Source organism: Nilaparvata lugens, chromosome 3 (assembly GCF_014356525.2).
Source record: "Nilaparvata lugens isolate BPH chromosome 3, ASM1435652v1, whole genome shotgun sequence".
Taxonomy (NCBI): Eukaryota; Metazoa; Arthropoda; class Insecta; order Hemiptera; family Delphacidae; genus Nilaparvata; species Nilaparvata lugens.
The window spans coordinates 14182049-14204433 of record NC_052506.1 but is presented as its reverse complement, the minus strand read 5'-3'; the positions used below and the strand labels follow the sequence as shown (position 1 = coordinate 14204433).

At 35.7% G+C, this 22385-nt stretch overlaps 1 protein-coding gene across 1 annotated transcript; it reads left to right on the top strand.

Moving 5' to 3' along the window:
* Positions 1-17228: 17228 nt before the first annotated feature.
* LOC120350720 (SOX domain-containing protein dichaete-like) lies at positions 17229-19665 on the top strand. Its single transcript, XM_039425448.1, has one exon. The coding sequence runs from the start codon at positions 17262-17264 to the stop codon at positions 18060-18062; it is 801 nt and encodes a 266-aa protein (XP_039281382.1). The 5' UTR covers positions 17229-17261; the 3' UTR covers positions 18063-19665.
* The last annotated feature ends 2720 nt before the right edge of the window (positions 19666-22385 follow it).

Here is a 22385-nt window from a genome sequence, read left to right as displayed (position 1 = left end):
GCGCCGCTCGTGTACTGTGCGCCAGCACTCCTCACACTGCCAATACAAACACAACTAACAAACATATTATTACATATACCATAGAGGAATAGATTTATCCTATTCTATATCATTCTATACTATTAGACTGTCCAAGATCCAAGAAATTGAAAAAAGAAAATCACTTTTTGATTATGATGTTATGGTTTTTGTTCAGTTTCAAGATTATGATACAGTGTAATTTTGTAAATAATTTCCAAAGTAATTAGGAACAAAGATTTTTATTCGCATTTTAGCAAACTGAAATTACTCTTGGTTTGTGAATATTTCGAATTCTACCTGTGTAACTGGTATCAAATTACAGATCCATCTTTTATTGACCTGATTTCCCTCTCAAAATTATACCAAAGTTAATCAACATGAAAAGTGTAGCTGCATATCTCAAGATTATAACACCGTATTATTTTTCTTATTAAAACTAGTTTGCTATTTCCTTCCTCATGAAGGACTATCCTGCTTTCACATCATATTTTCCCAACATGGAGGATGGAGGAAAGTCTATTCACAAGATATCGAAAAGAAACTTTGCATCCTCAATCATTGACACTATTATGAAAATGTCCAAATTTGCACGAGAGCTGCCTGTTTATTACTCTTCTAGTTTTTGTTTGTTTTCAGAATTTCAGTTTTTTCATTCTCCAATTTCCAGATTAGAAACCATACTTCGAGATCATTATATCCTTGAAATCAAGGAATGAAAGGATTCACCAACATCAAAGCAGTATAATTGTCAGTATGTGATTGCTTGAGAGCTATAGACATTGACGCAGATACATCGTAGCAGCTATTCTCAAGGAGAAATGTGGCTTGGAATTTTAGAAAGTCGCCAGAAGAAAGGGGAAAATGGATGCAAACGTGAGCGTTTTTGAGGCTGTTTGAGCGAATATTGTCTGCGACAATAGGATCTGTTGTGTGCCGGCAGCATAATAGCTCAGCCGCATTCGGCAGCGCCTTTCAATATTGTGTCGGCGTTAAGAGAGTTGTGGTGGGTAGGGGGGGGGAGGTGAGAGGGGGTAGCTTGAAGAGATCGCGCGGGAGAGAAAAAACTTTTACATGGAGCAGTCAGCAGTCAGCAGTCAGCAGCACTTCGGGCGGAGATGTCGGAAGGCACAATGTCAACCACGGCCTCATATATTGAAAAGCGGAAAAAGAGGGAAGAAGAAAAATGCTGTTTAAAACTTGGTGTGCATTTGACAGATATTAAGGGTGGTTGTGTGGTGGGGAGGGGGGGAAAGTAGAAAGGCGGCGGTGGTAGCGGCGGATGAGGAAAAAGGCACTCTTCTGATAATGACAATTGAAGCGCGCGCCTCTGAAATAATGCCAGGCGGCGCCTTGTTTTGCCGCCTCCTAAGCTAGGCTACTGCCGCCTCCGTGGTGACTGGCGGAAATTGACCCGCCACATCTCGGCCTTCAATCATCTGTCTCCACATCCCCCTCCCACCCTCCTCACCAATCGCCCATCTTCGTCTCTAGAACTCCCTTGGCGTGCATTCATTATTATTCCGCTCTTTCAAAAGTAATTGGATTTACGAAAACGAACAGCGCCGAATAGAAATAATGTCATTTTCGCTGACACTTCTTCAATCGATTCGAGCGGTTTGCTGAATAGACTCTGCTTTCTTTTCCGCCAACGAAAAATATACGTACTGATGAATAGATGCTTTTACTTTGACTGTCAATTCATCAACCACCACACGCCTTCAAAAGATTTAACTCTTCCTCGGCAAGTTTGTATTGGAATATAAATATGTTGTATTTTCTTCTACTGTGTAAAAAAACCAGAAAGTAATTAGTTCTTGATGTACCGTATCCCATATCGAATATTTGTTTCACCTAACAATAGCTGTTTAATCAGTTATTTTCCCCTTACAAATTGAAAAAAGTATTTTCGGTTTTCTATAAACACCAAAAAAAACATTCGAATTCTTCTAGCAAATATTTCTTCCATTTCATAGTATCCTAGTAGGCCTAAAATCTTATCTCATTTTCATTGGAATTGCATTCAGTAGTGCAATTCAATTTCATTAGTTCTGTGATTTTGTTAAGCTCAATTGAATCTTCGCATCTGGTTTGCTTTGTTATTCTTACAGGTTCGATATAAACAAATAGAATGATTATTCATCCTCATCATCATTACATAATCATTATAGAGTGAATATAATCAGTAATCGTTAATCAATGAATAGTTTTATATAACCACTTCTTTGGTTTTAATATATCTCATGTAAACACTTAATGATGAATTCACAATTCAACTACTATTAGAGTTGAGGGGTTGATTCAAGTATAAGGAAACTTATTTATTGCTATTCCTATTGTGATGAAACTTTTAAATAAATCTCATGAGAAGAGAGAAACAACCAGAAAAATTGTAATTACCCTTATAAAATGAAAGAATATGCTAAAGGAATAGTTAGCGACCGAGCGATAAAGCTTCCTTATCAACGGATGAGTATCAGATAAGAGTACCGTTCTTTACTACACATTTTCCTAGAGAATTATTTAATGAAATTATAATTATTTTGCAAATTTAGTACGAACCGTTTATGAATTGCTCACTGAATTTTGAGGTTACACTTTGTTTACTATTGATCAGATGTTTTGGAGCAGCTCAAACACAGCTGACTGATTCAACATATCATAAAATGTCATGCCAGGATTTCATGCAAGCTGTAATATTATTTCTAAAATTAAGAACTATCGATAAAGGACCAAGAATTTCGAATAGAAAAATAAAATGTATGTATTATTGTTGAAATTATTTATTATTCAAGAAATTGTATTATAATATCAAGTATTATTGTAACTAACTAGGTCATAGCATGAACATTATATTACTGATAAGAGCAGCAGAAATTAATTGTAGCAGTTTCGAACATAACAAAAATTGTATAGGAATATTAAATTATTAATTATTGTTTCAACTGAACCACATGGTGAATGAATCTCTTTGGCAAGTCTAAGCCAATCATATAGCATAGAAATAGCACCAAAAGGGTGATCGTTTGAAAACATCATATGTTAATCTGTTATCAGACAACAAACCTGCCTTATCATATATGCTAGCGCATGTACACTGTATAGAGGAACTCTATCTAGAGAATTAAGTAGTTTAAAGAATTATACAAATCAAATTATTATTGTAATCAAAGGAATTATATTTTACTGCTTGCCACTGACGTCATGCCTACATCATAATCATTCTACCAATGGCAAATTTTCATGCAAATTAATTACACAGAGATTCTCAGAGAAAAGGTTCTAGCCAAAAGGCCTAGAAAAAGACAGACACTTCCCTTTTGAAATCCTCACCAGTAAGACCTTGTTAAAGTTACCAAGACCTATTTGTGAAATTTTGTTCGATTTTTATATGTTTTATCTGTGAGCCAATATTTTAGGCTATTTTATTTGTTATTTGTAAATTTGTTTCATCTATCGATAATTCAAGAGTTTAAAGTTCAATTACTCCCTGATTTAATTGGTGAAGGAGATATTTTAAATAAAAATTCCACACGTGCTGAGACCGAAGCCTGGACCGCCGCCGATCAAACGAATTTGATCCAAAGAAAGAACCACGACCGCCAAGGAGTTTCACGTGAGTTTTAAAATTTAAAGGGGCCCCAATCTACGCTTCGAAAAATATTACAGTGCAGAAAATATAAATTTTTTCTTCGTTAAATTATGGCCACGCCAACAAGTGCTTATTAATTATTAAGATCCTAGAATTTATTTGGTATAGAATTTATAAGAACTTGTAGTTGATTAACTATCCTCCGCTGCCAGAACCACGACCCCGAGCAAATTTAAAAAATATTTTTCCTACAGTTACCTTGAAAAGTGACCATTCCTGCACTGATTACAGAACGCAAAGAATCACTTTTCTGCTCTAGTGCGGGAAAAACTTTTCTGCACTCCAGATTTGCAACATGGCAACGCAAAATACTTAGTAGGTTATATGGAGCAACAGTGCAGCAAAATGAAAATGAAGTTGGTAACAGTGACTGGGCTGCTATAGTGAGCAGAGGTGCAACGAAGCTCAACGCGCTAATTATTACTATTATATATTATAACAAAGGACAACATTTTTATTCAATTTGACAATAAATTAAGGTTTTTATCAATAATAAAATTACACAGAAAAACATGTGATGCATTTCAGGCAATTTTACCCATAATTACCCACTTTTCATATTCAATGGTAACTGTAGGAAAAACTTAATGTGAAATACGTGCGCAAAGTTCCTCTGCTGCACTCAAGAAACCATTTCTTTCGGTGCAGCAAACGTTTCTTTCGGTGCAGCAAACTGTCACTTTGCGCACTAGTTGCACAAATAACTATTATAATTTATTTTCACCATTTTTCACAAACTGTTAAATTTTATCAATTGTAAAATTCTGTCGAATCATGCATGGTGTCATGCAAGTATAAGAATACTTCTAATCATTTTTGTTAATGTTAAATTATTATCAATCTGTAAATCAAGCTCTGAATCTGCACTGTCAAATAACATATTTTACTATATTATATTTCAATTTTGTTAATTCGTCTGAGTTCGATTATTTCTTAAGCCTATCAATTATTGTGTCTGACACGTTCTATATTATCAAGAACGGATCGAATACGATCATTGAAATAATTGAATCAAGCTGGATATTGGAACAGATCTAAGTGGATGTAGTGTGTGGGGTCAGATCGAGATTATTTATTCTCTGTCCTTACCTGCTCATATATCAGCTTTTATCTGTTACCAACCTCGACTTAGGAGCGAATTCGTCAACTGTATAGCAGATACAGCTGGAGATCATATAATTTCCTACAATAGAGCTTAAAGCCCGACAAGACTCTGTTCTCGAAATATTCCAAACGATATCTGGTCCCAGTACCCTATCTTAATCCTTTGGAACTTATTAGAGATGCAGTCCCGTAAATTATCTACATCGGGATTTTTGCTCGACCTTTATGATTTTGTATGTTGTTTCATCACAGGTAATAGTTCTAAGATATCTGGATTTAGTGTTTAGCAACCGCTACACTACTTATAAAAATTTCATCTTTATACAATCTGTCATAAGAAGAATCAAGGGTGAGCGAGTGTTTATGCCTCCCGTGATTCCGACGATTGTATCGAATCTTGTAGTGAATCGATCAGTCTGGTACTCACTTAGCGTCCACGCACGCATTTTTTCAGAATTTATAACCTCAATACTGGTGACTCAGTACAAGATTCATTATACGTGTATCGACCTATCCTGACATGGAGGTGAGAGTGACTCCCCCCGGAAAAGCTTTACACTATTTAGATGATAAATCTACACTATTCCATTATCATGTAAGACTGAAATAGTCTAGATTCATCATCTAAACAGGAATATGAATACACTTTTAGAGTATTATCATTCTTGGAAACATTGGTACAATATCATCTTGAAGTTGTTCAATATGAGATCTATCAATACATAGATGTTATTCATCATATTTGAACATTCTCCTGTTAAGAATAATTTTCAACTCCCTCTTTTGTTGTAAAACAGAAGCGCGGCTAAGAGACAAGCGATAAAAAATAACCCACTGATTACGTTCTCACCCATTTCAACTGAATTTCTCTTGTGAGCGTCATCGTTTCAAGCCTTCTCCAGCGTTTGTTCATCGCCTTTACAATCAATGCTCTCCAGCGTCAAATCGGTTTCTCTGAATGCACCACAAATAGTTGGTCGTGCATTGTTGTCTTTGTGGGAAATCGTGCTACAGGTACTAGAGTCACAAGAGCCGGCTTTGTCTGATTTTTCGCGCTCTTTCGAGATCCTTTTATTGGTGATAGTGAAGAGTTAAGTGCTCCCCTTTCATTATTCGCCGTACTGAGAGACCACTGGAGGACTTGCTGGCTTCCAGTGTTGGTCCTATCCCACGGTTGGCGGTCCACTCTAGTTGGGGTGGCAGGCTACTCAATGAAAGCAGAGAAAAAGTACAAGTATACTTGTATTGTCTCTCTGATGAAAGTCAGCACTAAGCAATCACTTGTAATTCTATAGTCTGATACGGAAGTGTTGACTTCCTGGTGGGAAAACCAAAACAAAATTTCGAAAAGTGGCTCATATTTTGAAGTTGATTCGATCATAATCAGTGAAATGTTGAGTAATTTTTTGAGTAATCTAGAAAAGATGATTGAATTATGAGTTCTCCAGTATGCGATTTTCACAATTCTCTTGGAAAACAATAATTTCCAGTCTTTATTCCTGCAATGATTTTCACATCTTTATTCAAAAAAAAAAAAATAGTCTCCAGTCTTTCATTCCAGTCTCCAGACTAGAAAGAAAATTAAAAGGATCAATACTTATCAATACTTACCAAAAACATAAAAAATCAAGTACAATTTCAATCGACATTTTTCAAAAAAAAAATTATCAACACCATTATATTTGTTAGAAGCTGTTGATTCCAATTACAATTACCATTCAATTCAAATATTTATCTATGCCTTAAAAAAAACAGAAGAAAAATAATTCACAAACCCGTCAGTCCAACATAGATTCATAATCATAACAATAATGTAATAAATATTTTTCCACAATTTAATTTGTCAACTATCAACTATATAATTTATGCCATTACTGGTTATAATTTTGTAACCGAAACTCCCCACACACAAAAGCTCTGCTTTTCATCCATTCAATTTCTTCTTTTTTCCTACAAAAACTTTGATGTATCAAATGTTATAAGTAGATGATATGTATTATATCTATGTAGTTATAAGTATATTTATAACCTATTAAAATTGTCTTATTTATTTTCATATTGTTTTTGTATTGGTTTAATATCTATTTTCAACTCATAAATGAATGTAAGACAGCAATAAAGAATAAATAAATGGATATTTCTAGAATAAGAATAAGGTTGTGTATAGTGTATTATATTTCGTATTCGAACTTGTATAAGGAGTCATTAACCAATCTTGAATCTTTCTATGTTTATTGAATTATTCTATTTACAGTACACTATATAGTATGGAAAATTTTGTACTTGTAAGATTACAAGTTGTACTCTACAATATAATGAAAATTCGTTGTGATTATTTTTTTGTATGTTTGGTCATCAGATATAGAGCAATATTTTCGAAATTATACCTACGAGAATATTCAATATGAACGATTTTTTGATAAATTAATCATAATTGCACATTGGTTATGAGCGTACTGCATATTAAATTTTAATAAGTAAACTGGTTTTGATTATAGATCACTGATAAAGATTCAGGTAGAGAATGGCTTAGCGAAACTTCAAGGCACCAAATGTTTGCTCCAGAAACCCAGTTCCGATGTGAGAGGATTTGAGTGGGGTGGGGTGAGTCTGCGGCAGGTAGATACGCAACTTGCGATGCTATCATCTGATCCTGTCTTTGTGCAATGCAATGCAACTGTTATGTGTATCGAGGGGCCACAACAACAGATTTGGCAGAGCCACCGCACCCCAGCCCCGCCGATCCACGCAAAATTGATAGTTATCATTTAATACCGGAAAAAAGAGTGAAGAGCCATCTGTTTTGCGAGGGCCGGGGTGAATCAACATGACAATGTGCGGCACAATTGAATCACAACTGCGTAATAAAAGCGGCTGCTCGATCGCGTCTCATTCAATTATCGAGCCCATTGTTGCGATTGCTCGCCTCCTATGGAATGCTGCACAATCGACAATCGATATACAGGGTGACATCAATAGGTCAAGTAATGCTACACCCTGCCCTAATCTGCAGGTCGCCATCTTCAACCGAGCCGAAATTCGCAACCCGCAAAATCCAACCGTTTCGATCATCTTATTCCGTTCGCAAAATAGAGTTTTATTGTTTTCGAATCACTCTTCATCCCTTCTGGTTTTTTCTTTTTGCAGAGTACAATCGTCGAAAGAAATGTGCTCAATCAACTGACGCTCCTTGCTGAATTCTCACACTCGACTCACAAAAGATGAGCAGCAAAGCTAATCCAGTTTCTCCAGTTCATCTCCACAGTATCAAAATATCCATCAGTGGGGACTGTCTACCACAAGTACCAAATACTACAGTGATTACAGAGTGAACAAACCAAAACCCTTTTGGATTCTGAATTGTGGATTTGCAAACTGGCCAAACTGAAGCAAAACCATATTTTGTATTGTATTATTATTAGTTTTCATTTTGAATCGGTCTTTTTGCGACTTCCACTAGCGGTTAAAGACTTTTCTTTTGCTGGTGGTGCCTGCAACAATTTTTAATTTTTTAGTTCTTGGTATTTAATTCTATTTTATTTTCTTGTGATAAGTGTTTGATTTATTAACCTTTGATTTGTTACGTTGTCAAATTTTGGCGATAAAGAATTGAATTGAAATTTTGGAATGTATTTGATTGTTATTTATTTTTTTGAATAAAGAATTTGAATTTGAAATTTTGAATTTGAATTTTAAATTGAAATCTTATCTGTTCACTGCACTGTACATGTACAATGTAGAATGAGAACAAGTGAGGTCTCATATCAGATTGACTAGTTCCCAAACCCGTCATTAACATTCCAAGCTGTGATGACTCAGTTACAATGTCTTATACTGTACTGTATAAAACTTCTCAACCCATCATAATTCCTAGACGTTGGTTGAATTTGAATCAAATACCAGATCTGAACATTGCCTGCCTATTAGTTGAAAATTATTTCTTGAAAAAGCTAAGAAAACGCAACAAAAGCCAATTTTGAGCGTATCCTTGTCGTTATTACAAAGCAGCATTCTCAACACGGCAATTCTAGATAATATATACTGATACAGATACTGATCGATTTCATCATAGTGCTTATTAATGTATTATCACATTATTATATAGTATGTAGGATTCTTATGTTTTGTTACTTTTATGATCATTTTCGACTTTTTTATAAAAGTTATAACTTCTTCTTTAGCATTATGAAATTTGAATTGCTTGTTATTTTGTACTAGACCAGAACTTGAGCAGAATAAGTGAACTACAACTATACTCCATGTATTGCCAACACAAAAAGGATCTTATGTGGCAGTGCCAAAAATTATATGGTTAATACTGCATTACTAATATTACAATGTCTATTTGTATTGTATACTCTGGAAATGTTATAGTACAATAATGATTTTTTTATTTCTTTGACAATAGATAGACGAGAAAAATTCTTCACATCATAAAAACAAGTAAATAATTCATTTAGATCTTTTCCATTTTTACGTTTATAGCAGCAACATACAGACAGTTGTAACCAGACATTAAACAAGATTGAATTGGAAATGTTCCTAATAGCAGCACTAAGCATATTGTGGCAAGGATCCCATTTTAATCTGGTATAGAATCGCCTGTGTGAGTGTGGGAGTGCGCAGTGGTTCTAATGGCATTTTTGATAATGAAAGAGTTTTCTTGGGAGCCGGTTAAGCAACAGCGTGCGGATACAAACGAAAAGATGCAATTAATTGTGCGAGAGATGCGCACATGTTTACTTGGCAGCGTGGGCTGAGCGCCGAGTACGACTACAAGAGAAACTCGACAACCATTTCTATGCAATTGTTCCCATACACGTCGGCAAAGTGTGAAGAAAAGCTCACTCGCTGGCGACAATTCCAGTCCCTGCAGACCTGAAAAGACGAGGCACAAAGCCACGGTAACATTTTGTCCTCCAAAGGATTCCCTCTGTTTAATATATACACACGCTTGCTCGCACGCACACGTGCACAACTGTTGATAAATCTCTTGCCGCCTCTTTTTCGAGCTGTGAATCCTCGCTCGCCACCTCTGGGGGGCCTCTCGGGCCCCGCCGCCGCCGTCAACGTTTTGGAAAGTAATTTCCGTAATGTTGGCATTTTGCTCATCACTGTAATGGCTGGCGAACAAAGCCGAAGAACGGCTCGCGTGCAAACGCACTCCACACCTTCCACGATCGGCTCTCATTACAAAATATTCTCCGTGGGGACAAAGAGAGCGACCGCACTTGGACTGAGAACATCGTTCGTCTCGCCTCGCCCTCAATTTGTTCATCGATTTCGGATGAAAAACTAAGTTCCAAAATGCTCCACTGTTTACTTCTCCGCGCCCCTCCTAGCAAACATCATTTTCCTCTCAGCCGACTTCTCTTTCTGCTCTTCATTTCAACCGACAATTATCATCATCCCTGCATCATTATTTGTCTATCGTTCGAAATTGTATTTTTTTCTGATTTGTCAACTCATCTATCTAACAAACCATTGATCTTCCACTCAGAAGTGTTCATTACATTTATGTTCTAGATTCCAGACTTTGAAGTCTCCACAATCGTCAATCATTCTATTCCTGAATATGAATTCATTCACATTCAACTTTCTATTCCTCAAAGAACTCTGTAGCAGCTTTTTCAATCAGTTGTACTTGAGTCACCTTTGAATATTGAATTGTATTTTGGTATTAAAATTGACTATTTTCCGTGCACAAATAGGATTTTCATGGAGAATTCAGTTATTTCCAACTACAAAAGGAAAAGTTTTCATTTGTTGCTCTTGCATTTCAAAAGCTCGAAGAGGATGATGAACTGTAGATTGCCTTTCAGATCGTGTCTGTCTCTGAATGTCTCAGAATTGCTCGCTGTTTGAAATCTTATACAAACAATATCATTTCCAATTCACCTTTCCTCTTTCCTACCTTTTTCTCAGAAGAATAAAATGATGACTTCCAGTAATAGAGTGCTTTATAGATTCCAAAGTGCACTACTGAATAAGAGGTTAGATAGTCTTGTCAATTAGCTCTTAGTATCATTGGCAGTGAGATTTTCAATTTTTAATTCATATTGAAAATTTTTAATTCAGATTTTTCAATGTTATAAGTTCATAAAATCATGTTCTATATGTATCATACGTTAGATGCACTTAATTTCAGTATTTCTCAGTGAAGAGGCGCGCATAAGAACACCTCAAAGATAAAAAATTTAAACACACATTACTTTCGACAAAATGATCGGATCTCCTCATACTGCATCTTATTATTTTCAGCTTGTCAAGGCGGTTCAAGTTCATGTATTATTGGTCAAATTCGTTGGAGAAATGGGAAATTTATTGTTTATTGGACTTCAACCCTTATTTCCATACACAAAAAATGGAATTATTCTATATGCAAAGCTGTGTATCTCGGTAACCCGTTATTATAATAGAATGCACTTGATGTTGAATTGTAGAATAGAATCGTTTCTTTCTTTTGACTGAACGATTCGTGAAAAAAATGTTTGTGATGTCTGATTTTTTTCGTTTAAAAAAAGTTGAGAAATTTAAGATAGTTTCCTTATTTTCATAGACTCGGCAGTTTTGAGATAAGTAAGAAACGATGGTTCCAGATGGATTTGAAGGCAACTGCGCTTGTAGAAGATGGAATTCTCTACAATATGAAGCGAAGTATGAATTTCTATGATGTATCAGTTTCCTTTTAGAGACTCATGATTAATAGTAGACACGCAGAAAAATGAATAACAGTAAGTCGTTTTCCCTTTAAAATAAAATCGTTTTCCCTTTAAGTTAAAATATAAGAAAGTTGAATCAAGTTTTCCAGTGAGGTGAATCTGGCTGTTATAAATCCAATCTCATATGAAGGTTTATGCCACATAAGTATATCAGATTTATACCTGGAAGAAAAGAGAATGGTTTATTTGCGGGTAACCGAAGGGACATACACCAAAGGAGGTTTATACTCTTTATTGTATTAACTACATACAAAAATGTGTCCAATATGGCTTTTCTTCAAGTCAATACATATTTCAAATATGATGAGAAAATAACATTTCATTACACCTGGATTAGAGGCAAACATATCGTTTCCAAGATCTTGCGACTCTGAAAGAAGCCATATTGAACGTTGTGAAAGACATAGTTTTTGTAGAATAGGTATTGTTTCCAAAATAATCAATGCATAAAAGTGTGAAATCTTCTTTTTTCCGTTAGAGCTCCTCTTGAATATAAATAAAAGTAGAAATCTATATACCCTTTAGAATTGTTTACTCACAACTATATTTTTGTTTTATAATATAGCCGAAATATGTTGTCAGTAAACAATGTTCTAGAAAGGGTAATCTCTATGGTGCGTTACTTGTCGGACACTCTGATGTAGAATAGAATAGAAGAGCTTCAAATACGATTTCAATTTCAGTTTGCACCCACTATACTCAACAGTTAATCATTCATCGTTTGCATTCTTCCAATCCAAAACACAGAACAGCGGTACCTGTTGGAGACCAAGAATAATACAGACCGAACAGCAGACAGCTTTTATTGGTTAGGCCGGTTGACTGGTTTGGCGAAATTTGATTCAATAAAGCCCCGAGTGAAATACTGGAATAAAAGGGAATATTTAGAAGTGAGCCATATTTCATTGGTGACAATGCAGTAGAATTTCATTTGGTGAAAAGGAGTGATGTTGGGTGAGAAGAAAGAGGGATGAGAATCATTGTCGTCTCCACCTTACATATGATTACTGCGATTATTGTTCCGAGAATCTCTTGCCTTCATTCGGCTGTTTGGCAGATTTGAGTTGGTGGTGCGGGGTGCGGGCGTCGAACTGGAGTTGTACTGCTTCTAGCAGAGAACAGAATGTAGACGCCTCCCCTTTATGTGCAGCCTTTGCTTCCATTGTACTTGGTTTTGTAAGGGACTTCATTGAGCTTGCGCTTCTCCTACCAAGAGCGATTCTCCTTTTCTTTCGTCGACAATGTTTTGCTCATGTCGGAACAATGCGCGCCTTCCCCGCACCCACCCCGAAAGCATCTTCATTATTTGCGTCGTCACTAGGATCGCTATAGAAGAAATTACTATACATTTTGTCTTAAAAGCGGCAGTCATCTGCAAAACCCAAATTACTCGTTATGAAATTCTCGTCTCTTAACTTCTTCCCCCTCTCTTCCCCTCAAATCGGGCCCAACAAATGCCGCTTCACCCCTTTCCCCCACCTTCCAACAACGCATATCTCGAGTGTTAATTACCTCGCCTTCACTCTCACTATCACTCCTCACCAGCTTCCGGTAATTGAGACTATTATCTGCTTCCACCTCTTCAATTCTCTTCTTCATTATGCTCTAAACTGCTTGCTCTGTGACGTGACTATGTGTGCGTGTATGAGTGCCGCGATGCGAATAAGAACGCTCGCGCGTCGAATGCGAAAGTGGAAGAGCGCCCAAGTGAAGAGTCGATGATTGAAGCAGAGTACATTCATGCACAACGCTAGCTGTCTTGGAGAAGTTCATCCATTGTCTCACAGCTTTCCGTCGACAATGTTCAGCCGAACAAACAAATACAGAATAGCTGCCGAATATAGAAGAGATTCCGAGCAAAACACCCCATGCTCCTGATTGAACTTTATCATAATGATGGAACCGGTTGAAGTGACAGCACAAACGCCGCCGGTCTTCTCACTTACACTCAATTCACAATCAATGGAATCAAATTCTAGGAATGGAGATGATATAGATGCCACAAACAATATTGAAATCATTCACCTTGAGAGAACAGTGGTGGAGGTTTTCAATTCATAGCTGGTAATTTCTAAATTCCACCCCATAGTGGTGGAAAGAAGTCTTGTCATCTATGACTATTTTATTTCTTTAGCATTTATTGCGAATATCTAAAGTAGTAACTCTTTTCATTATGTAAATATTTATGTATTTTCATTACTGGTTTTTTATTTTTGTAACATTTTATTGTGTTTTATTTCTTTCGTAATTCGCTGTAATTTTGTTTTGTCTTGTTTTGTGTACAGTATTTTATTAAATTGGAAATAATAATAAAAAATTTTGCAATAGAAAAAATGGAAAACCATAGTAAGCATTGTTTTACAGTTGTAAACTTTTATGTCTGAACTTCGACTCGTAATGATTTCTCCCTTTTCCATTTTGTAATATTAAATTTCCATCATATACCTTACCTTTCTTACCTTCCGTGCACTCCATGGATTTGAGATCTTCCTGATGAATTATAATTTATGTATTCTATTATACTTGCATGTTTTTTATAGTATTTTCAAATTTGAACATTTTCTATCTTTGAAAGATACTTGTGAAAATAAATGTGTATATCAAATGAAAACAAAATCCATTGACCTCCTTCATAGAATGCTTAACAAAATTCAGAAAAAAACATTTAAAAAAATTAGATTTTCTTTCTGAATTTTAACTTTTGGAATTTCGTTACTTTTGTTTCTACACTTTATAATCGAATGAAATAAAATAATAATAAGCTAAATATAATTAATTCAGAAATGATAAAATAAATCTTTGAAATGTTCTATTTATTTTGTCTAAGTTTATTTAACGTTTGTAACTTTTTTCTTGTAACTGGACACCCGCCGAAATACCTTCGGGTCTGGCAGGACGCTCAATAGTTTAAATTGTAGAAATTTTGATTTTAAAATAGTTATTTGTGCAACTAGTGCGCAAAGTGACAGTTTGCTGCACCGAAAGAAACGTTTACGCACGAGTCGTAGGCGAGGGCGGAATGGTTTCTTGAGTGCAGCAGAGGAACTTTGCTCACGTATTTCACTTTGAATTTTTCCTACAGTTACCATTGAGTATGAGAAGTGGTTTATTATGGGTAAAATGATGGCTGAAATCCATTAAATGTTTTATCTTTATAATTTTGTTATCAATAACAACTTTAATTTTATTTTAAACTTGATAATCCAATTGAAAATTAATAATCGATAATTTATTCGAATTAAAAATTTAATTAATCCAATCAATTTGAATGATTTTGAGTGAATCTTAATTTCTAAATAATTTCTCAACCAATCAATTTATGAATGAAAAAATATTATTTGAAATAATGAATTAATAATATTCAAAATGTATAATTCAATGAGTTCTCATTTCTATTCATTTGAATATCAGAAAAATATAGATAGAACAAAATTCGCATTCAAAATACACGCCAACAATGTCAACAGCTGATTGGGATGGCTGCAAGATAATACGCAAAGTATTAAGAGTACACAAGTACGGAAGTATTAAGTAATACTTTGTACTTGTAGTGAGTAACGGGATAAAATTAAAAAAAAAAAACAACGCCTCGAAAGGGATTCGAACCCATGACCAGAACAGCAATAGCAGGCTAAAGTTGCTAAGCCAGTCACTATCAGTCATAAACTCAGACTACTCGACAAATAGAGCTAGGCATATGGTTCGGAGAGTTGCATTCCCATGCCTAACGTTTTTAACTATAAATAATGCAAAATCAAACTACTGTACTGTAATTAGAACGCGTTAAGCGGGTTGCCTATACGACTCCAACTTTCCAAACTGGGGTCATACAGATTCAGTTATTGTGGTAACTCTTTTTTCAATTACTTCTTGAAATTAAATTATTGACCGAGCGCAGTGAGGTCTAAGATTCAAGTCGACGGTTTGGAATTTCTTTTAATGTTTGAATGTTTGAATGTTTGAATGTTTGAATGTTTGAGTTTTTGAATGTTTGAATGTTTGAATGTTTGAATGTTTGAATGTTTGTATGTTTGAATGTTTGAATGTTTGAATGTTTGAATGTTTGAATGTTTGAATGTTTGAATGTTTGAATGTTTGAATGTTTGAATGTTTGAATGTTTGAATGTTTGAATGTTTGAATGTTTGAATGTTTGAATGTTTGAATGTTTGAATGTTTGAATGTTTGAATGTTTGAATGTTTGAATGTTTATATGTTGCGCATTTACGGCGAAACGCGGTAATAGATTTTCATGAAATTTGACAGGTGTGATCCTTTTTTAATTGTGCGTCAACGTGTATAAAAGGTTTTTGAAATTTTGCATTTCAAGTATAATATAGAAGGGAAAAGTAGCCTCCTTCTTACGCCAATATTAGAGTAAAAATCAGACTATAGAATTATTCATCATAAATCAGCTGACAAGTGATTACACAGATGTGTGGAGAAGCCAGTCTATTGCTGTATTTCCATAAGGTCTATAGTTTCAATCAGGTACTTGTGGATGAGAATACAGCGTGAGGTCTACTGTTCACAGAACTACTAGTATATATGATACAATTATATCTTGATGGGTCATTAAGCATACCATGGACCAAGATATCAGGAATGATTCAATCTTCATCAGTCAAACAGAAAGGAGGTTTATTACGCACCAATCTTGTTTTGGTATTGAAGAATGGGACTTTATAGTCTCCCCAAACTAGTCTATGTCCTATCTTTTTTTATCACAACAAAAGAGTTATAAAATAATTATTTGAGTTTTGTCAGTTGAAATGTTGAATCGAGGTCGAATAGTACTTGAATGAATGAACAATTTAAAAAATTTTTTTTCTATTTATTGACATTAATAAATTAATTAATAAACAGAAGATGGAAATATTCCACTTCTTAACCAACCGCATGAATTGAATTATGAAATCACTATTGGTAAAAAGAAAATCTATTATGAATGTTATAATAAAAATTTGTATCATAATATTGAAACATGCCTTGCTTCTTGACTTCTAATATTAACAAAGCTTGCTTCAATAGATGACAGAATATCATTTATATTTTTGAGGCTATCATTTGAAGGTGAGAAATCATTGTGGATTTTAAAGAGAAGAAACTACTCTATCAGAAATGATCAATAATTATAAGTGGTTGTAATAATCTCAAGTCTTTTCAATCAACTATAATAATTATGCAGTAAATAAAGAATAATGTTCATTTATTCATGCTTTATTGCCTACTGAATTCACTTGTATTGTTCTAAGGAGGAGCAATTTTTCCCTAGGTAAACATGGTGTAGAGTTGTGGTTGATTTAGATATTAAGAAGTCATCACGCAAAGATATGCGTGCTCAGAATAAGTTATTCTCGTTTTACACGAGGTGATATATATCAAGCTCAGGTCTTAGCTTAAAGAACGATTTAATTTTTGTTTTGTTGGGATGATCGTTGTCGCACTTAGTGCCCGTGTACTACATGTGCAAGGAGACAAGAGGCTAGAGCTTCTCAAGTTAAGGGTTGGTTGAAGAAGAGACGGTAAACATACGCACTATAATCCGTATAATAAACTCGTTACGGGTGAGAGAGAAGGTAGGAGCGAGTGAGCCTGATTTATGATAGTGAATGGATAGAGAGAGGGGTCGGGATTGAGTACCTGGAACGGGGCGGCGCAGCAGTCGGTTGGTTGCAGTAGGCCCCGCCCCCTGGTCGAGAGGCCCCAACGCCCCTCGCTCGGGTACAAGCTCAGTTGCCTCCTCAGTCACCGTCACACTCTTGTCATGGCCGGACCGCACTTCGGCTTCCCCGGAATGGAGTCAGCCCACGCTGGCGAGCAGCACATCAAGCGGCCGATGAACGCGTTCATGGTGTGGTCGCGCATTCAGCGCCGCAAGATCGCCCTGGATAACCCCAAAATGCACAACTCGGAAATATCGAAGCGACTGGGTGCCGAGTGGAAGCTGCTCACCGAGATGGAGAAGAGGCCGTTCATCGACGAGGCCAAGCGACTGCGAGCGATGCACATGAAGGAGCATCCCGACTACAAGTACAGACCTCGCAGGAAGCCCAAGTCAGCCGGTGGCGGTCCGAAGGCCTCCTCTCCGGTCGGCCACGGGTCGGCTGCTGCCCAGGCCGCATTCCCCAGCTTCCCGCTGCCTCCGTACTTCGCGGCACCCTCCAACCACCATCCACTCGACTACCCGCCTCTGCCGCCCTACTTCGGTTCGGCATTCGACGCCGTGCACCTATCCAAGCTGGTCCAGTCCCAGGTGCAGCATCACCAGCAACAACAGCAACAACAACAACATCAGCAACAACCTGGCCACCAACAACCGCACGAGTCACCGAAGACCTCATCGGCGGCGGCCGCAGTGGTCAGCTCGTTCTACTCGTCGCTGTACCCGACCTCCACCCCCAAGACCTTCCAGCCGCCTCCACCGCCACTGTCCGCCCTCTTCCAGCCGCCGCCCCCGCACTTCCTGTTCGGCGGCTCCGGCCAGCAGAGCCCCCCCAGCCCCGGTGACGGCCCTCACCAGTCCGACCTCGACCAGCTCAGGAGGCCCGTCTCCGTCATCTACTGACCCGAACGCAGCGCTTAGTTTCTATCGTTAAAGACTGACCTACGACCAAGGTAAGGCGTGCACCACCTTCACCTATTACATAGTGACAATCGTGATATATTTTACATAATTAACGACGATCTGGTGCAACTTTCCAATCATTGAGCCTGAATGGTTGCTTCAACAAGCCAGCCACAATACTGAAAATGCATCACATGTTCAATAGTGTTCCCTGTACAGCTAAAACCTATAATCAAAATCACTATAGGATCACCAGTAGCATGTTTTCATTATAAACCTTCTTGGTTTGATAAAGTGCGCTGATTCAAACCTCCAAGTGATTCTTCAAAAAGGTAAATTCCAAGAACATTGAAATACTACATTAGTTTCCAAGAGCTACCCTCTTGTGTTTTATACTGCCATAATTAAATTGATGGTATCAGATATGTTCACTATCCATAGTCAAATATTATAAATATTAATTTCGGTGAAACTGACATCTTAATGATATTTTTCAATTTGCCTGCTTTATCAATGCTGGCTTGTGGAGCCTACCATGCTCGTTTTTCAACGATTATTCTGTGGTTAATTGTGATTTTGAATTGAAGCTTCTATAATAACTTGTGTGCAACGAATTTGTGCTTATGTGACTTACCTATACATTGCAACATACTGTTATCTGAATACTTAGAATATACCGCAAATTATGTTATAATACTATATAATTAGTGGTGTACTCAGTGAAATCGTTCTTTTTATCCGAATTCAATGTGCCATGATAATATCAATGTGTTTCAAAATACATACCCATTCTCAGTATCTTACAATGATGCTACGTTAATTTTGTATGTACTTATAATTAATATTATTTTGGTTTAGATAGTCCTAGGTTCAACTTGACTCAGTGTCAAACCCCCTAGCCTAGCTCATAGGATGATATCTACAATTGAACTCAATGGAATCGTATGAGTCATTGGTTAATTAATTGGGTGAAAGTGATCTCATTTAATCATTATATAGCATTCAGACTTCCCTATTTATGAGCAAATTGTATTGAAAATTAGACTGACTTTTTTATTTTTGAGGCGATAATTTTTCTTAATTTCATGAACTTATTTTTTATTGACTCTACAATTTCCAAAGAAATCAGTATTCTTAAAATCTGAATTCCAACTCAAATTACTAAACGAATTCACACTAACTTACTGAGTTACTGACGAGAAAATTGATTGTCGTTCTATTATTATTCCAATAATTGGTTTTGGTCAATACATCGAACTGTGTGTAATCTCTCATATTTATTACATCCGGATTTCAGAATACTCTCTACTTAGCTAATTCGAGACCAGCCAAAGATATATCTCATTTTCAAAATAATAAGTATTATAATATTATAGGTGTTTTTTACCTAGTCGGTTTTATTGTTATTAATACGGTGTGTACACGTGTATAGTGACCACTGCTGCCCATTTATGTAATATTATTGATTTTAATGTGTTATGTATTCATGTAAATATCTTACTTGCCAATTTGTTATCGAGCGATGTTTATTTTGTAAATAATTATTACAGTTATATCGAAAAATAAGCAAAATTTATAAAATAAAATACATATTGAATCAAAACGCTCTACTTTTAATTCACGTTCTCCCAGCTTCTACAATCAATTACATTTTTTTCAAATATTATGCAACTCTATATTTAAAAAAAAAATTCTTGTTCAATTTGAGGAGAGTTTCATATTGGTATAGTATAGTCATATTACTTTTCAAATATTTCCGATGAAATCTTCTTGAATTATATTGAACTGAAAATGAATTGAAGCTATCATAGTAGCCTACCTATATTCTAGGTAGGAGTAGCAAAAACTATTAATATGGAATAATTTAAAAATATTGACCGATGAGGGAGAAAATTGTGTTGAGTCGTTCTGCATCACTAAAAATATCTCTTTGAGTGTTAAAAAAATGCACCAATAACTGTACAGTTTGAATTATCATTATAATTTCAGAATGCAATGCCTTTTGTCAATAATAGGGTCGTCACACACACACAGCTACGTGTAGCAAGGAATACGTCTTCGGAAGAAGTAGCCATCCTATCTCCCAATTCATTCACGGTTCGAATCTGTCCCGTTCACACCAGCGTAGTGTAGCTTTCAACATTGGGAGATAGAACGGCTCCGTCTTCTGCAGATGTATTTCTAGCTAGGTGGATAACGACCTTTACAGACGTGGAATGTGATTGGCATAATATTTAAGTATCAGTGAACAGGCACATACATGAGATTAATTCTTGCCTAGAAGAATACAAATTAAAATCCATTTTTTATTTGCCTTAAAAATGATATAGGTACAAGTTAGTAAAATAAATATTATTTCCAATTGTTTACCACTTCTTGTTGTTATGTGGTTGTGGTAAACTAGGAGGAATTTGGAATCACTACAAACTATAAATTTTTCGAAACGAATGTAGAGTGTATGATTAAAATTATCACCATGATAAGTGGTCCATAGAGACAGACCATATAACTCAAGTGATTGAAAATGCTGCTAAATCAGAATCCTATAAATCATGAATCCTAATGGTGTGTTGCACATGAGTTGAAACGATACTCGTTGATCAGTTGCACTCATTTGTGTGCAACACACTGAAGATCATGATCTTATTTGTTGTAGCATATTGATTATTCAATCTGTAAGTAAATTCATGTTTCGTATTGCGATAAAAATTTTCAACTCACGATTGACTATAAAGTATCTGTCTTAATAGAAAACTCAATAGACATCTTAGTGCAAAGAAAAATCAGAAGAATGATATTCAACGTTCAAGCCACATTCTGATTACTATTTGTCAAAATAGAACAGGATCCATACTCCTTGGTATTTGAGAATAGTACCTATCCGAAGAAAATAAGATTTCTAATTAACATAAATAATTTATTATCAGGAAGCTTGAACAAGGTTACGAAAAGTATTATAACAGTGTTATATTTGTCTCATACAAAAAATAATAAATATAACAGATAATATGATGATATAAGATGAAGATCTTATAACAGATATAAGATGATAATGACATAATGTTATGTCATATATGTCTGAAATAATTCTTATATCTTGGCTTATTTTTAAATATAAGCTCATTTAAACAATATAGTTCCAAATAAGTCTCGTCTAGATTTGATGTTGATATTGATATTTATGTTGATGTGGCTCGACTATTTAAGAGATCTGATTTGTTAATTCGACTTGAAGAATTCCTTTTTCCCAATAAAGGAACGTCTTCAAGTATCTGCCATTTCAAGGACTTTAATAAGGCTGTAAATAATCACACATAGCACCATATTTTTGTTTATAATAGAATATAATTCAATTAATTTTACAGTTCTGATCCATATAGTAAATTAAATATCTTATCGACCCTTTAACAAGGCATGATGAACTCAATAATGATTGCAGTCAAAATTCATAATTAATAGAGAAATTCACATTCTATAAAATCTTCCAAATAGTTTTCTCACGCACAGGCTACATACCGTAATGAAAGTGAAATCATGTAATCCATTTCGGTGCAGATACTAAATTAAGACCAATTAAAGATTATGTATGGATACTGTTACACAACTGTCAATCATTGATTCCTTGTTAAGAACTTGGAAGAAGGTCAACGACTCTTCATCTTGAATATACAGTCAAACCTCTCTATAACGAACCTTCACTTAACGAAATCCTCTACACAACGAATTTTCACCTGGTCCCATGACATTTTAGAGTTCTGGATGCTTATTTAACGAATTTCAGACCTCTCAACAACAAAGTTTTCTCTAGGCTCCAACATACAAAATGAAGTGTGTATAGGAAACAGACGGTCATTTTTGAGGAATTGTTGAGTTTCAGCAGAAAGGTCAATAGACTGAAAATAATGGCAATTCAGGTAGGAAGAAGATAGAGTGGTAGGGTGGTCAATAGAGGTTGAAACACATGTCGGAAATTGAATGCAAGTTACTGGAAATTGAATTCCAAGAACTTGTCATTTGTAGACCAGGTAGGTGAATGACAGGACTTTCCCATTCTTGCTTTTGTCACACATTTCAATTCTTCGAACTGACTATGATGATGATGGCTGTGACGAGCCTGAGGAGAAGAATCCGAGAGATCAAGAAGTTCTAGAAGCTTTCAAAATAACAGGCAAGGATTAAAACTGAAAAATAGTACCAGACAACATGTTCGACTATTTTGAATATATGTGAGTCGTTTATTGAACATAAAGTTTTATTCAAATGCAGAATTCATCCGAAAATTACTCACTTTCTCAAATAAAACATTAAAAAATAGGAAAGTTT